At 41.8% G+C, this 16,818-nt stretch overlaps 1 protein-coding gene across 1 annotated transcript in view; it reads left to right on the top strand.

Annotated features, from left to right (window-relative positions):
* UHRF2 (ubiquitin like with PHD and ring finger domains 2) overlaps positions 1 to 16,818 on the top strand; it is a 109,714-nt gene that overhangs the window by 51,316 nt on the left and 41,580 nt on the right. The window contains exon 3 of the mRNA XM_083185990.1: positions 7,538 to 7,785. Within this exon, the coding sequence (XP_083042116.1) occupies positions 7,538 to 7,785 (248 nt within the window). The remainder of the gene's footprint in view (positions 1 to 7,537; positions 7,786 to 16,818) is intronic.

Here is a 16,818-nt window from a genome sequence, read left to right as displayed (position 1 = left end):
GGAGATGGCATAGTAAAGTTACGTCAAACCAGTTATAGACTTTGTAACACCACACTAGGGGAGTGTAGCATGTGAACATGTATGTATTTGGTAATATCCCCTCCCATAAGGGGGAGGAATTATTTGTGTTACATGGTATAAGTATGTGACCAACGAGCTATGTAAGGTACGGTACGGTGAATAAACCTGTCTGCAGTCATTTCTAAGGCTCTGAGATATCTGCGTGCTCCTGAAAGGAAGGACGCATTCCTAAAGCTTTCAGTGGTGGCCCGTCCTGGGATGACAGAAGCAAGAAAGGAACGCGTACATTTATGTCTGCTATTTACAGAGGGATCTGAGGTGAGTGGAATCTCTTTTAAAAATATATATATATAAACATATATGTATATATTTTACTCTCTCAGAATCCCTGTTTTAGAAGGCAGAGCATAAATATACACTTGCGTTTCTCTTGCAAACTTCATATAAAAAACCCATATATAGAGCATTTGGATATCGCACAGCTTTGGATATGACTGCATAAGTTGTGTTTGTTTTTTTTTTTTATTTATTTATTATTATTTTTATTTATTTTTTCATTTATTTATTTTTTATTTATTTTTTTATTTTATTTTTTGAGTTTTTGTTTGTTTTGTCAGAATTTTGTATGCACATGTTTCATGTTGTATGAATTGGCCATCTTAACGAGGCTTGTAAGTGGAGCGATCTGAGTCCGGTATTACTTCTGGTTAACGCTGGACAAAGTGCTCTAAAAGCGTTTTTGTTGTTTGTCTTGTAAACACAAATAAGTTATAAGGTGTGAATAAAGTTCAATAGGCTTCTAAGACTTTCTTTGGAATATGCTGTGATAGGCTAGACCTGCCTTATTACAAAGATTTGACCCTGGAAGCCATTTTGAACTAATTAGGATACAGCCCTTATAAAACTAAAAGTGTTTACGTACATGTTGGGGTGTGAGTGACGGATTGTCTGTCTAATTGTCATTTAAACAACAACAAGTGTAAGGTGCATATAACAGAATTGCTTGCAGTAATACATTTTTTAAAGTGCTCAAAACAGGGTGTCTGCCCAGGTTATAAAAGTGGTATCATATTATTGTCCTGATAGGTGGTTATGATATTTTGACTTAGATTGAAAACAAGGAACTGAAAGCCGCATCTATATTAAACTTCAGCCAATAGAAGCACAGTTGTTTTACCTTTCTGCACAACGTTACACACTGCTTTACGCACGTGGATAAAGGCCACACCCACAGGAAGTAATTAATCCAATGGGAGTGAACAGTGGAAGGTTAATGGAGCGCTCCCCCCTAGAGGTTGTAGCAGAAAGGGAAGGTATAAATCGATCGTTTCGATTTTAAGAAGGGCTAATTTTCATAAGGATAGAAGTTTAGATCCTGTTGCATGGAAGCAATTCCAAGTGACGAACGCTCATTGGCTACAGGAAAAAAGGTTATATAGATACAGTTAATTTATGGCTTACAGTGTTACAGGAATTACAAGATAAAAAATACGGGAAACAGGAGGTGCCATTTGAAAGTCCACCCAAAGATGGGTTATCTGAGGCTAGGACACGCAAGCAATTAAGAATTAAGACAGACAGTATAAAAATCCAGATAAAAATAATGGCATCCAAAGTAACTATAAAAAGAAATTAAAGTTTTGTTTTTATTTAAAAATCATAGGAATAAATAAAGATGTGCCCAGATCAAACAACTGATCTGAGAAAATAAAAAGCTTTATGTTTGAAAAGTCTGCAAGTTGGTGATTTTGGAAAATACTGTAAATGAATATCTTAATTTTCCCTATATTACCAATGAGCAGAATCAAATATACAGTTTTGTGTTCAAAGTGATGAACTAAAATCATCAAATTTGTGTCATTACATGTGTGTAATCATTTGTAATGTTTAATGTGCATGTCTAATTCATATGTATGCAATTATGATCTTTGCATTTGGTGAATTTTAATACTAAAGTGTATTTAAATATTCAGTATTTAACATTTGAGCATGTTAAGGATTTTAACTGACTGCATGACGGTCACGAAAGATCACGTAGCTGCTCTATGCTTAACACAGTATGTGTAACAGTGAATGTCTTTTTTTTATGTTCAATGCATGTGACGTCGACAAACAGCTGCTATTGCAGTAAGCTAGCTACAAGAATCATTTTTTTCAGGATTGATAGCGCTGACTTTAAAATTGTCTTTTTATTTTTTATTTTAGAAATCTGATCAGTATTTTAAGTTGTATGTTTAATTTGTTTTTTTTTTTAAACAATTATGTGACAGTAACATTTGTTTTTTTGTCTCCTTAGTAGAAAGTTAAAGATACGAGCTGACTGCTATTTTCTGTTCTCTTTTTATAGAATCATAGCAAACTTTTCAGTACAATTAAGTGTATTTTTTTGCATATCAGATATTTCTTAATTTTCATTGGGTATTACTACTTGAATTTTTCCTTAAAGTAAGAAAATATGTGGATATATACACACATACTCAAACACATATGTGTGCATTTAATAAGAACTGAGTATTTGAAGGGAACGTTATACTTCTTTACTATGAAATTATTTGGAAATTTAGTTTTACGTTAAAAATGCAGTGCTAAAATAAACACAGTTCCTATTGTTGTTCATATGTGACTATGTTATCTTTCATAGCCTAATATAACCAATGATACTTTACTGGAACATTGTTACAAGCCACAGAGTGGCTCATTCCTGTTTTGGGTATTTCGTTAGAAATTTTCTGTTTTGTGTTTAGTTTGTATGGTCTCTCTGGATTAGCTTTCCAGGTTTTGCATTAGTTTTTGGGGTTTTGCCTTATTCACTTGTTCTTGTATTTGTGGGCACAGCTACTCCTATGGATCTATAGCTTGAGTGTTCTGTTAGGCTGCACAGGTGTAGCATGTGTGCTCATTAGTGGATTTTATAGTCTGTTTTGTGTCATTTGTGGGTATAGGCAGTTTCTCTCCCCGTCATCTATTACAGATTTTGCTGAAGTTATCTTCCCAGATTGGATCACATCCCAAGTACCAGACAAGCTGTGGTCTAAGGGGAAGATGGACACTGGCAAGCTGAACGTACAACCTGTCCAACTGCAACTAAAGCCAGGAGCAGTGCCAGTATCCGTAAAGCAATATCCACTGAATCCTGATCAAAGAGTCGCCATCACCAAGCAACTACAAGCTTATCTACAGTCCGGCATCCTTGTTCAAAGTAGATCTCCATGGTCGACGTCTTTGTTTCATGAATGATTCATGACCTCAGAGAGGTCAACAAGAGACTGTTAATTAATTGTCCCATTGTGCCTAATCCACACACCTTGCTGAATCAGATCCCACCATCAGGGGCCTGGTTTACGGTGATCGATCTGGCAAATGATGTGCCCATCACTAAAGACTCTCAAGAACTGTTATCTTTTACACGATTACCCCAGGGGGCTGCTAATAGTCCCAGTGACTACTCTGAAGCCATGTCACTGGTTCTCCAGGCTTGGAGACCCTTTTTCTCAGAAGAAACTCAGCTTATCCAGTATGTCGATGACCTCTTGTTAACTACTACAACTCAAGACAAATGCCAACAAGAAACAGTGTCCCTGCTCAAGTTCCTGGAAGAACAAGACTGCAGAGCTTCAAAAGAAAAACTACAGCTCTGTAAGCAAAAAGTCATCTTTCTTGGACATTGTATCTCTCAAGGCATCAAACACCTGACAGAAGACAGAAAGCAGCTAATACTGCAAGCCAAAGTACCAAAGACTGTGAAACAAGTCAGGTCATTCCTGGGCCTGGTGGGCTATTTCAGAGACTGGATACCTCTTGCATCAGTTTACATGCAAACATTATGCAAGGCCATCAAAACAGAGGGTCCACATCCAACAGATGAAGACATGGCTCAAGCAATTCAGCAACTAAAGTTGGCCATTGCTTCTTCACCTGCCTTAGACCTGCCAGACTATTCTAAAACTTTTCACCTTATATTGCCATGAGGAAAGAGGACATGCTTTGGGAGTGTTAACACAGATCCACGGAACAAGACAAAGACCTCTTGCTTACTATTCCAGCAGGCTTGACAATATCAGCCAAGGATCACCTACATGTATTAAAGCTGTAGCAGCGGCTGCTGTATTGAAGTACAAGTGCATAGACATTGTTCTTAATCATGAACTAACTCTACAAGTACCACATGCCGTTACAGAAATCCTACAACAAGCAAGAACCAAACATCTTTCAGCGGCTAGACTCACCAAGTACGAAGTGTCCCTATTGTGTGCAACCAACGTGACAATCAAGAGGTGCACTACCCTCAGTCCTGACACTCTTACCAGCTCTGTTGCCGGAACAAAAGGAGTATGAACATCAATGTTCAAAAGGAGGGAGAATGAGGGGGACAAGCGCCTTCTGTCAGCACAGTATCATCTAACACAGCCCAGAGAATGGAAGTCGATACAGAAGCTGAAAGTGAGGACAAAAAAAGGAAAATACTAATACTTAAAAAAATTTCCCATGACTGTCTTGCTTTGATGGAACAAGAAACCCAGACATTGCCACACGTCCAAGATATGCCCATACCCAATGCTCATTACGAACTATATGTTGATGGGTCCAGATACTATGAAGATGGCACACCCTACACTGAATATGCCATCACTATCGACACTGAAGTAGTAACTTCTGGAGCCCTACTAGCACACTTATCAGCACAAGCAGCTGAACTTGTGGCCCTTACTAAAGCATTGGAGCACGCAGAGCATACAACAGCGAACATTTATACAGATTCCAGATACAGATGGGGAGTGACAATGGACTATGGGTTGAACTGAAAAAAAAACAGAGACTTTAAAACAGTTACAGGTAAACAGATACAGCACGCTGACCTCATTAAAAAAACTTTTTCAAGCATTAATGAAGCCACACAAAGTTGCCATCATCAAGATTCAAGCACACACAAAGAATCAAACAAAAGAAACAAGAGGAAACAATCTTGCAGATGCAGAAGCTAAAAAAGCAGCAAAAGCCCAGCCAGTAGGAAAAGCCACTACTTGGTTGTGACGGAAACGAAAGAACCACAACACATGGCAGATATGCAGCAATTAAAGAAGTTCCAAGACCAAGCAGGTCCAGTGGAAAAAGCAGAATGGCAAAGGAAAGGAGCGGCAAAAGATGAAGAAACAGAGCTCTGGAAAAAAGATGAACTGTTATGTCTACCCAGAGTACTATACTCAGCCATGTGCCAAGTCACTCATGGACAGACCCACCTTAGGAAAGATCAAATGACTGCCATCACTAAAGAGAGATGGATTGCTCCAGGATTCCAATCAGCAGCAACACTTCATACACAAGCATGCTGGATCTGTGGAACAAGCAATCCAGGGATAAGAGTAAAAACTCCACAAGGGGCAATACCAAAAGCAACAGCTTCTTTTTTCAGAGACTGCAGATTGACTACATTCAGAGGCTTAAGTGTGGAGTGTATGAATATGCACTTGTAATAGTGGACATTCTATCAAAATGGGTGAAGGCTTTCGCTGTAGCAAAGGCCACAGCAAGGAACACAGCTAAGAAAATCCTCTCAGAAATTGTCTGTAGATATGGTGTCCCAGATGTCATTGAGTCAGATGGGGGACACACTTTACAGATTCTGAAGCAGAAAACAATCCGCATCATCTCCAGCCAGGAGATTGGGTGTATCTTAAGAGACATGTTCGGAAATCGCTTGAGCCCAGATATGATGGTCCATTTCAGGTCCTACTGACTGCACCAACATCAGTGAAGCTACAGGGGAGGGACACATGGATTCATGCCTCCCATTATAAACGATTACAAAGTTAAGTTTGAAGATGCAGTTTGCTGAGATGTTATTGGGGCCCAAACCCGATAAAAGTCTATGGGGATGTATTATGTGTTTGGCAACCACAATAGTTGCAATAATATGGTTATGTACAATACTAGAGGCACCAGATTATGTTAATAACAACAGTACAGTACAAGTACCTCTATAGTCTATCCCAAACCACATTATGTGAGAAAAAGGGAAGTAGTAAGCCCTAACCATGAATGTAGAAATTTGACACACATCTCAAGGTGTATTTGTGAGTATTGTGGACAGCCACCTGAGGAAACATGCATAGAATGATGAAAGGCCCCTACTGGAGAAAACCAAAACATGTTGTTGCAATTGCATAATTTGGTAGGGAATACCCTTAACACTACAAACTGTTGGATCTGCTCTCAAGGTCCTACCTCAGGAGGAGGAGAGTGGACATTCGTCCCCATCACATTTAATGAATGAGACAGGAAGCAATTCCAACGAGTTTGTAATTGATAGTCTAAAGACAGAAAGATGATTGGATAACTTAAGGAGAATGTGGGACAACATACCTCCAATTCTCCCAAAGAATCTATATTATTTATGTGGGAAATACGCCTACAAGTGGTTTGTTTATGGCGACTATGGGAATTGCACCCTAGGATGCATAGTACCTGCAGCACAAAAATTATAGGATTATGCATACTTGCTTATATTTGCCTTTAAGGTATTGATGTGTGTTTTCTCTATTTGTCTAAAACAGTGTCAGTCCGCAGCAACTACAACCAAGTTCAAAAAACTCATATCTGGAAGGACACAGAAAGCAGAGAATCAGTCTATTCCGATGGATGTGAGCGAACAGCCAATTGCTCTCTGACGACAGGGAGAAGCTACCTTGTTCTCAGGGCTATAACCCACTAGAACCATCTGATGTGACTAATACTTTGCATAGTTAGGCAGTTTGAATTGTAAGATGTCCGACCACTATGAGTTTTCTTATATTTATAATAATTTTTTGTATTTTTGTCTTTGTTTACTACTGTATGTAAACAATGTAATCTCAATTGTAATGTTTAATTATTATAAAAAGGAGGGAGTAAATGATAGTTTATCTTACTCAACATTATATTACTTATACCATAGCATAATTCTTGTCAGTACAGAGTATTATAAAGACCCATATGTACTAGCATTATATATAATTATCTTGTGTACAGGAAGCTGAATGGGTTAAAATATATTCCTTCTGAGTTTCAGGTTCTGTAAATAAGTCAAAGTTACTAATGATACCCATATGGGGAAATACACTCTTCCATGTCATCGGAGATGGCATAGTAAAGTTACGTCAAACCAGTTATAGACTTTGTAACACCACACTAGGGGAGTGTAGCATGTGAACATGTATGTATTTGGTAATATCCCCTCCCATAAGGGGGAGGAATTATTTGTGTTACATGGTATAAGTATGTGACCAACGAGCTATGTAAGGTACGGTACGGTGAATAAACCTGTTTGAAAGAGACCGTCTGCAGTCATTTCTAAGGCTCTGAGATATCTGCGTGCTCCTGAAAGGAAGGACGCATTCCTAAAGCTTTCAGCAGCATATGACTTGCCCAATCTTTGAAAGGGTTAGGGGTTCTGATGTTGTATGAGAAGAAAGTTTTTTGAAACTGCAGAATTTTTATGTTACGACCATTATTTTTACTTTTGTTTTCTCTATGATTCCAGATCAACGAGCTGGTGGATGTACGAGATGTAAGCATTGGATCATGGTTTGAAGCGCATGTTGAAAATGTTACCAGAGCCACAAAAGGACATAAGAATGGCAAGGCTCAAGTTAAAGGTGGCAACTCTTACAAAGGGACTAATGGAAGTTTGAGTCCAGAGCACGCCCATCTTCCTGATACCACCCCTTCTACGTCTTACTCCGATTATGTGGATGATGAAGATGTAACTTATTTTATAAAATATGATGAGTAAGTTTTGTTCTAATGGAATACAGTTGCATAGATGACCTTGTGGATTATGGGCAACTGGAATACAACTGAAGGACTATGCAAAAGTGCAGATAGTGCAGGCAATAAGTACTCAGGCAGTGTGGAGCATCTGAAAAAATATTTGTTTCTGTTGTTCATCCAGGTGGCACAGCTAACCATGGGATGTAGTAGGTCTGAAGGAGCCAGGGCACCAATGCTGTCACTTTAAGAGGCAGGTTCCTCCCCTGCTGCATCCCAGAAAACCCCAGTTTTATGTAGGGGGGGGGGGGGGTTACCCAAGGATGACCCTGGAGTAGAGAGAGAGGGGAGTTAGATGATTCAACTCCAGGAGTGGAGGATTTGAGTATGGCTGTACATCATACGTTATAAATTTCTGATGACGAACCGGTTCAGGCGGAGGGTCTGTTAAAGTGCAAGCGGGGGTGTCTTTTTCCTCCTGATGCTGCCTTGACTGCTCTGATTGGAGAAGAGGATGGTCATTCCTAGAAAATTTTACAGTCTTTACCTCATGCCAGAGGAACATGTTAAACTATGGAATGACCGGCACCAGTCTCATGGGTTCGGGTGCAGTAACCATGCATCTCAGGCTTCAGGGTCTCTGGTTACCAGAGGAGTCTGTTCTGTCAATCAATATACTGGAACTTCGTACGGTTCTAAGGGCTCTTCAGGAGGCATAAGAAGTCTTAACAGGTTTGCCAGTTCAGATTCAATCCGACAATGCCACAGCGGTGCTGTATGTAAACCACCAGGGAGGGACTCACAACTGGGCAGCAATTCTCGAGGTGTCCCAGATCCTAAGGTGGGCGGAAGCCCATGTGCTGGCCCTGTCTGCCGTTTTCATTCCGGGGATCCGGAATGTAGTGGCAGATTTCCTGAGCAGGACTCCGTTAATGGAAAGAGAGTGATCTTTGCACCCCGAGATTTGTCAGAGCCTGGTGCAGCCCTGGGGGTTGACGGCTTCCTGGCAGAATTGTTAGGTTCCTCGGTTCTGTTCCAAAGTCAGAGATCCCAGGGCTTGGGTGGTGGATGCCAGGTTGTGGCATCTTCCTCTGAGACCAGACTTGTTACAGGACAGGGTCCGTTTCTGCATCAGGACCTCACTTTCTTGGCTTTGACGGCGTTGCTTTTGAGACCTCCTTGTTAAGAAAGTTTTGTGGTCCGGACTATGTTACAGACTCAGAAGACTGTTTCTTCCACCAATTATCATAGGGTGTGGAAGAAATATATTCAGTGGTTTGAGCTCCACAAGGTTCATACTTCCTGCTTTAAGCTGTCTAGAGTACTGGAGTTTCTTCAGGATGGACTTACGGCAGGGTTGAGTCTCAAATCTTTAGAAGGTTCAGATTCTGGCCTTATCTATTTTATTTTCAGGAACATATTTTTCTTTTACTGGAGGAACAGACATTTTTGCAGGGCGTGGTGCAAATCCAGCCGCTTTACTGTCCTCTGGTGGATTTGTGGGATTTGTCCTGGATTCTTATTTTGCATGATAATGGAGCTGTTCTAAGTTCTATTCCATCTTTCCAGCCAAAGGTTGTGTCGGCTTTTCATCTGAACCTGGTTTTCTATCTCCGATGAAGGCTAAAAATAGGGACAAACTGTTGCATTTGGATGTGGTTCGAGCCCCAGGATTTACCTTGGTAGGGTTGCTTCCTTTCACAAGACTGATGCGTTGCTGGTATTGTATGATGCTCATAAGAGAGAGGTTGTCCAGCATCAAAGCAGACAATTGTTCATTGGCTGAGGCCGGTGATTTTATTTGCCTATACAAAAGTCAGTAGACCAGTTCCACCTAGGATCAATGCCCATACCACAAGGTTGGTTGCCTCTCCCTAGGCTATGCGTCACGGGGCTTTGGCAGAGCAGCACTGCAAGGCTGCTACCTGGTTCTCTGTTCACACATTTACCAACTTCTACCGTTTTCACAAGATTGCACCTGAGGATGCTTCTTTTGGGCAAGCAAATTTTGTGTGCTGCGGACCATCCGAAAGGGCCGGCTCATGAACGTCCCATGGTTAGCTGTGCCACCACGATGGACGACAGAGAAAAAGGGATTTTTGTAATAACTTAATGTTCTTTATCTGAGTCCATCCTGGTGGCACAGCACTCCCTATCTTTACGCTCAGTAAGTATTTATACTGTTTCTTGTTCATGGTTAAAGTTCATGTTTGTGCATGTTCATACGTTCAGGCGTTGTACTGAGTACTTTTTCCTAGTGGTCTCTATTGAAGTTGTACTGAGGTTTTCTGGGATGCAGCAGGGGAGCAGCCTGCCTCTTAAAGCGAAAGCATAGGTGATCTGGCTCCTCTGGACCCACTATATCCCATGTTTAGCACCAGGATGGACTCCGAACGGTAAGTTCTTACAAAGTCAATTTACAAGAATAAGAAACATTGCACAGATATTTAGTATTAACCCCTTCCCGACAATTGACGTACATTTACGTCATGGTCGGGAAGTACTTCCCGACACATGGCGTAAATGTACGTCATGGCTTGTAACTGTCACCGCGTCTATAGACGCGGTGACAGTTTCAACATGTCTGCTGTCCCTGACAGCAGACATGTCCGTGCATGCCCAGGGGGGGCTGCGATGCCGCCCCCCCGTCGGCGATCGCTGTGATTGGCTGTTCAGTGTGAACAGCCAATTACAGCGTTTTCTGTGTCACCGGCGAATAACGTTCGCCGGTGACATGCGATCGGAGGTGATTGGTGCTGTAAAGTACAGCACCAATCACCGCGGGGTGTAAGGGTGACACTGGTGTCACCCCACCTCACCCCGCCCGCCCCCAAAGGCCGTGATTGGTCCGTCGGACCGACGGACCAATCACAGCCATGGAGGGGGGTTTAAACTAACGGTGACTGCACTGCAGACGCCATTCCGGTCTGGAATTGCGTGCAGTGCGGTCACCGTGCCTAGCTGCCGCAGTATACTGACCTGAACCTTGCCAAATACTTACCTGATCCTTGCAAATATCTTGCCTGCTTCATCACTGCTTGTAGTGTGCTGGATGCTTCCTGGATCCTGTTACTTGTGACTTCCTGTGTTGTGAACTTGTGCTGCTGCAGTGTAATAGCGTTAGATAGAGAGAGATAGAGAGAGATAGTGTCAGAGAGTGCTATATTTTGTGCTGCTGCAGTGTGATATAGTGAGAGAGATAGAGAGAGATAGAGAGAGATAGAGAGAGATAGAGAGAGATAGAGAGAGATAGAGAGAGATAGAGAGAGATAGAGAGAGAGAGAGAGAGAGAGAGAGAGATAGAGAGGCCTAGTGACAGAGAGTGCTATATTTTGTGCTGCTGCAGTGTGATAGTTATAGAGAGATAGAGAGAGATAGAGAGAGAGAGATAGAGATAGTGACAGATTGTGCTATATATTTTTTATATAACTGACTGCTGCCCCCCCTTTTGTGCTGATCAGTATAAATTAACTGATCAGCAACTTTTTGGGGGCGCAGGTTTTTTTTTATATATATATATATATATACCTGTCACTGCTGCTGCTGCAGTGTCATAGAGTGTTAGATAGTGAGAGATAGAGAGATAGAGAGAGATAGTGACAGAGTGATAGAGAGTGCTAAATTTTGTGTCTGCTGCCCCCGCCTTTTGTGCTGATCACTATATCTGAGGTGATCAGCAACTTTTTGGGGGTGCAGAGGTTTTTTTTTTTTTATATATACCTGCCAGTTGCACTGTCAGTTGCACCAAAGGTTGTGCACCTGCTGCCCCTCACTGGTAATCAGTGTCGCATCACTGATCACCTTTTTTTTTTTTTTTGTGTGTGCTGTGGGGTCTTTTTTTAATTTTTTTTTTACACACACTGTGATTTTGTGGGTGTCCTGTGGCCGCTGTGCGCTGATCAGTGACGTACATCACTGATCATCTTTTTCGGCACAGGGTTGATCTATTTTTTTTTTTTTTTTTGATCAAATTCCTGTTGCCTTTGAGCGCTGTTCAGTGACGGACGTTACTGACCAACATCTGTGCTCAATTTTTGGCGCAGGACCTTTTTTTTTTTTTTTAACCCCTTCAATTTTTTTTTTTTAACCCCTTCAATTTTTTTTTTTTTAACCCCTTCAATTTTTTTTTTTTGTATAAAGTATTTTTTTTTTTCTGCACTACATACACACTACACACTACATACCCCCCGGGTTGAAATAAAGTTTGTACCCCCCCCTACACTATACACGTGTTGAAACATTTCACTACCAGTAACACAAAAATAAAAATGGCATCCCAAATGTCATCCAGAAGAATGTATTCAGCGGAGGAGGCATATGCCATGCTTGCTTCTGACTCTGACACAGCCAGTGATGCAAGCGGGGAATTTGAAGGATTCGCCTTAAGCTCCTCTTCCTCCTCTGGTGATGAGGGACCCCCTCAAAGACGCCCCCGTAGAGCAGCTGAGACCACCCCCCCCCCCAATAATTGATCTCGTATGGACCCCACCACCAGACAATTTTGAGCCCCAGGTTCCTGAGTTTTTGGCCATGCCAGGAATCCAATTTGATTCCACAGGTCTCAGAGAAATTGACTTTTTCAAATTATTTTTCTCTGATGATTTTATAAATTTAATGGTGGACCAAACTAATTTATATGCCCAGCAGTTTATTGCTCAAAACCCCACGTCATCATTTGCTAGGTGGACCCCTGTAGATGCAGTAGAGATGATGACGTTTTGGGGTCTGGTGTTTCATATGGGCATAGTAAAAAAGCCAGAAATTAGGCAATATTGGAGTACAGATGTTCTGTACAGCACCCCATTTTACCGTATGGCCATGCCCCGGGCTCGATTTGAGACGATCCTTAAATTTTTGCATTACAACGATAATGCACAGTGCCCACCCAGAGATGATCCCACCTTTGACCGGCTATTCAAAGTCAGGCCGGTCATTGATCATTTAAGTGCCAAATTTGAAGACATGTACATCCCAGATAAATTCATTTGCATAGACGAGTCCCTTATACATTTTAAAGGAAGGGTTAAATTCCGCCAGTACCTTCCCAGTAAGAGGGCAAGGTATGGCATAAAAATGTATAAGCTGTGTGAAAGCACCTCAGGGTACACTCACAGGTTTAGGGTATATGAAGGGAAGGATTCAAGAATTGAACCGCCAGAATGCCCCCCCTCCCTCGTAGGTGTTAGTGGAAAAATTGTCTGGGATTTAGTGCACCCCTTCCTGGATAAAGGTTATCACCTCTATGTGGATAACTTTTACACCAGCATCCCCCTGTTTAAGGCCCTTGGTTCAAGAGGTACAGCAGCTTGCGGTACTGTGCGCAAGAACCAAAGAGGCCTCCCAAAAACGCACATTGCCCAAGTAATGAGAAGGGGTGAAAGCAGGGGAATATGCACCGAAAATATGTTGTTGGTCAAATATAAGGACAAGAGGGATGTCCTTATACTGACAACAATTCACGGAGACAGTACCACCTCCGTCCCTGTACGAGGTACCAGTACCCACACCTCAAAACCTAATTGTATCCTGGATTACAATAGGTACATGGGCGGAGTGGATCTTTCAGATCAGGTACTGAAGCCGTACAGTGCCCTGCGGAAAACAAAAATCTGGTACAAGAAGCTGGCCGTGTATATCATCCAGATGGCACTGTATAACGCTTACGTGCTATTCCGTTCTACCGGCCAGAGGGGGACATTTATGCACTTTCAAGAGGAAGTCATAAAGGGCCTAATATTTGGGAACCAGCAGGCAGAGGGCCCCAGTACTTCTAGTACTGGCCCCCGTATTGTACCAGGGCAGCATTTTCCTGATGAAATCCCCTCCACTGGAAAAAAGGGCAGGACACAAAAAAGGTGCAAAGTTTGCTATAAAAAGGGAATAAGAAAGCAAACTATTTTCCAGTGTGACACTTGCCCGACAAACCCGGCCTATGTATAAAGGAGTGTTTTAAAATATACCACACATCTATGGATTATTAGGTTCATAATTTCACCGTGCTTCGGGGGTCTTGCTAATGCCACATAGCACCCACCATTCATTCCACCAGAATCTGAGCCGCAAAATCCAAAAATCACTCCTTCCCTTCTGAGTCCTGCCATGCACCCAACTGGTATTTTTTGGTCACATGTGAGGCATTGCCGTACTCGGAAGAAATTGGGGCACAGATTTTGGGGTGCTTTTTCTCCTTCATACCTTCTGAAAATGAAAAATTTTGAGCCAGAACTGCATTTTTGTGTAAAAAAATGTAATTTTTCATTTTCACTGCCCACTTGTATCAAAATTGGTGAAACCCCTGGGGGTTTGAAATGTACACTATACCCCTAGATGAATTCCCTGAGGGGTGTAGTTTGCAAAATGGGGTCACTTGTGGGGGGGTTCCACTGTATTGGTGCTTTGGGGGTCTTGCTAATGCGACATAGCACCCACCATCATTCCACCAGAATTTGTGCTGCAAAATCCAAATATCACTCCTTCCCTTCTGAGTCCTGCCACTTTTTGGTCACACATGAGGCATTGCCGTACTCGGGAGAAATTGGGGCACAGATTTTGGGGTGCTTTGTCTCCTTCATTCCTTCTGAAAATGAAAAATTTTGAGCCAGAACTGCATTTTTGTGTAAAAAAATGTAATTTTTCATTTTCACTGCCCACTTGTATCAAAATTGGTGAAACCCCTGGGGGTTTGAAATGTACACTATACCCCTAGATGAATTCCCTGAGGGGTGTACTTTGCAAAATGGGGTGACTTGTGGGGGGGTTCCACTGTATTGGTGCAACATAGCACCCACCATTCATTCCACCAAAATCTGTGCTGCAAAATCCAAAAATCACTCCTTCCCTTCTGAGTCCTGCCATGCACCCAACTGGTATTTTTTGGTCACATGTGAGGCATTGCCGTACTCGGGAGAAATTGGGGCACAGATTTTGGGGTGCTTTTTCTCCTTCATACCTTCTGAAAATGAAAAATTTTGAGCCAGAACTGCATTTTTGTGTAAAAAAATGTAATTTTTCATTTTCACTGCCCACTTGTATCAAAATTGGTGAAACCCCTGGGGGTTTGAAATGTACACTATACCCCTAGATGAATTCCCTGAGGGGTGTACTTTGCAAAATGGGGTGACTTGTGGGGGGGTTCCACTGTATTGGTGCAACATAGCACCCACCATTCATTCCACCAAAATCTGTGCTGCAAAATCCAAAAATCACTCCTTCCCTTCTGAGTCCTGCCATGCACCCAACTGGTATTTTTTATTCACATGTGAGGCATTGCCGTACTCGGGAGAAATTGGGGCACAGATTTTGGGGTGCTTTTTCTCCTTCATACCTTCTGAAAATGAAAAATTTTGAGCCAGAACTGCATTTTTGTGTAAAAAAATGTAATTTTTCATTTTCACTGCCCAGTTGTATCAAAATTGGTGAAACCCCTGGGGGTTTGAAATGTACACTATACCCTTAGATGAATTCCCTGAGGGGTGTAGTTTGCAAAATGGGGTCACTTGTGGGGGGGTTCCACTGTATTGGTGCTTGGGGGGTCTTGCTAATGCGACATAGCACCCACCAAAATTCCACCAGAATCTGAGCTGCAAAATCCAAAAATCACTCCTTCCCTTCTGAGTCCTGCCATGCACCCAAATGGTATTTTTTGGTCACATGTGAGGCATTGCCGTACTCGGGAGAAATTGGGGCACAGATTTTGGGGTGCTTTTTCTCCTTCATACCTTCTGAAAATGAAAAATTTTGAGCCAGAACTGCATTTTTGTGTAAAAAATGTAATTTTTCATTTTCACTGCCCACTAATATCAAAATTGGTGAAACCCCTGGGGGTTTGAAATGTACACTATACCCCTAGATGAATTCCCTGAGGGGTGTAGTTTGCAAAATGGGGTCACTTGTGGGGGGGTTCCACTGTATTGGTGCTTGGGGGGTCTTGCTAATGCGACATAGCACCCACCAAAATTCCACCAGAATCTGAGCTGCAAAATCCAAAAATCACTCCTTCCCTTCTGAGTCCTGCCATGCACCCAACTGGTATTTTTTGGTCACATGTGAGGCATTGCCGTACTCGGGAGAAATTGGGGCACATATTTTGGGGTGCTTTTTCTCCTTCATACCTTCTGAAAATGAAAAATTTTGAGCCAGAACTGCATTTTTGTGTAAAAAAATGTAATTTTTCATTTTCACTGCCCACTTGTATCAAAATTGGTGAAACCCCTGGGGGTTTGAAATGTACACTATACCCCTAGATGAATTCCCTGAGGGGTGTACTTTGCAAAATGGGGTGACTTGTGGGGGGGTTCCACTGTATTGGTGCAACATAGCACCCACCATTCATTCCACCAGAATCTGAGCTGCAAAATCCAAAAATCACTCCTTCCCTTCTGAGTCCTGCCATGCACCCAACTGGTATTTTTTGGTCACATGTGAGGCATTGCCGTACTCGGGAGAAATTGGGGCACAGATTTTGGGGTGCTTTGTCTCCTTCATACCTTCTGAAAATGACAAATTTGGAGCCAGAACTGCATTTTTGTGTAAAAAAAATAATTTTTCATTTTCACTGCCCAGTTGTACCACAATTGGTGAAACCCCTGGGGGTTTGAAATGTACACTATACCCCTAGATGAATTCCCTGAGGGGTGTAGTTTGCAAAATGGGGTCACTTGTGGGGGGGTTCCTAACTTTTAGCATCTTATGGTGCCTAGAAACCTACATGGTGCCTAAAAAATAATCTCATAAAAAGGAGGCTCCAAAATCAAGTAGGTGCTCCTTCTATTATGAAGCCTGTGGTTTGGTCAACGTGCACACTAGGGCCACATATAGGATATTTATGAAAACAAAAGAATTGGGGGAATCAATTTTTAGTCACATTTCTCTAGTAAAATGTACTGTGTTCCTTAGAAAAATGTATTAAAATTGCAAATCTGCAAAAAAAATGAAATTTTGAAATTTCACCTACACTTTGTTTTAATTCCTGTGAAACACCTAAAGGGTTAACAAACTTCCAAAATGCTGTTTTGAATACTGTGAGGGGTGCAGTTTTTTAAATGGTATCATTTA

The sequence above is a fragment of the Crinia signifera genome, chromosome 1 (assembly GCF_055691185.1).
Source record: "Crinia signifera chromosome 1, ASM5569118v1, whole genome shotgun sequence".
NCBI lineage: Eukaryota > Metazoa > Chordata > Amphibia > Anura > Myobatrachidae > Crinia > Crinia signifera.
The sequence above is the reverse complement of the archived record's forward strand: the minus strand, read 5'-3'. Positions and strand labels throughout refer to the sequence as shown.